This window comes from Perkinsus marinus (genome assembly GCF_000006405.1).
Source record: "Perkinsus marinus ATCC 50983 genomic scaffold scf_1104296957224, whole genome shotgun sequence".
NCBI lineage: Eukaryota > Perkinsozoa > Perkinsida > Perkinsidae > Perkinsus > Perkinsus marinus.
Window position 1 is genome coordinate 1 of NW_003207202.1, and position 1,077 is coordinate 1,077.

At 48.4% G+C, this 1,077-nt stretch overlaps 1 protein-coding gene across 1 annotated transcript; it reads right to left on the reverse strand.

Moving 5' to 3' along the window:
• Positions 1-449: 449 nt before the first annotated feature.
• Pmar_PMAR012875 (hypothetical protein) lies at positions 450-869 on the reverse strand (the record flags this gene model as incomplete). Its single annotated transcript, XM_002774842.1, has 1 exon — positions 450-869. The coding sequence occupies one exon, from the start codon at positions 867-869 to the stop codon at positions 450-452; it is 420 nt and encodes a 139-aa protein (XP_002774888.1).
• Between the last annotated feature and the right edge of the window lie 208 nt (positions 870-1,077).

The window sequence follows — 1,077 nt, forward strand, 5'->3', positions numbered from 1 at the left end:
ATGGCCACAGATGAAGTATGTGACGAGTTAGTGATAAGGTTTATCATAAGTTTCGGGCGGGACGATGCGATCGAGCCTGTGTTTGCAACTGTGCCGCCATCATGGCGGCGCCAAGAACTGAAACTCATCGCCATTGAGCTCTCGAAAAAAGGCTAACTTGAGTAGTGGAGTAATTGGATCTATCTAATAATAGGGATGGCCATAGCTCGGCCCGAGCAAAAGCACGCCTGCCCATCATCGTTGCACGCAAGTATACTGCCCCAGAGTGAAGTCAGAATCAGTTTGACGATATGATCAACCAGATTTGAATCGTCATATGGACGGACGTATGTTTAACATACTCTAGCAAGATTTACCATACCACCTATACTGGTTATGATTACCGAAAGTCAGCATACTGGGATCACTGATGGTCGAGACTTCCATCCCAGAAGAGTATGGATAGGGATTCATGCCTTGACTAGAGCGGTGAATTTGCCCAGCACCTTAGTTTGAATGGTATGACTGGAAGCAGAGTAGATGAACTTATGCAGATCAGGCTCCTGGAGTTGAAACCTTGGACAGTTCGATCTGACAACCGCTAGAAATTTCCGGTAATGGCCCAAGGAGCCGCCATCAATATTGAATATATCGAATCCTGCCTTCTTCACCATCAAGTCTTCCGAATATTTCCAATCCTTCTGCCCACATTTGCAGCTCAGGATGAGAGGAAGCTCCGTGTCTTCCGGTTCGCCGAAGGTTGCTTCAACAGTAATATCGTCAAGAACCTTAGAATAGACCCCCTTGGGTGGGGGAGGTCTCGCTGCGGACTGAATAGTCAACAGAGCGATGATGACATTAACGAGGAGCATCTGGATCGTAATAGCCATCAGAGTGTATACTGAAGAGAGGCGACATATAAAAACTTGGTAACCGAGTCCATGATGGGCTTCAGAGAGGACACCATATGCTGCTGTCCGGTGCATGCTGCCCTGCCCTTACGCCAACACACGACCCGACCTTAGCTGAAGAGGTGCAACCCAAACGTACACAGATCTTGAACCAAGAGGGTTACGGGCTTGGGGGTCCGTGACGCTC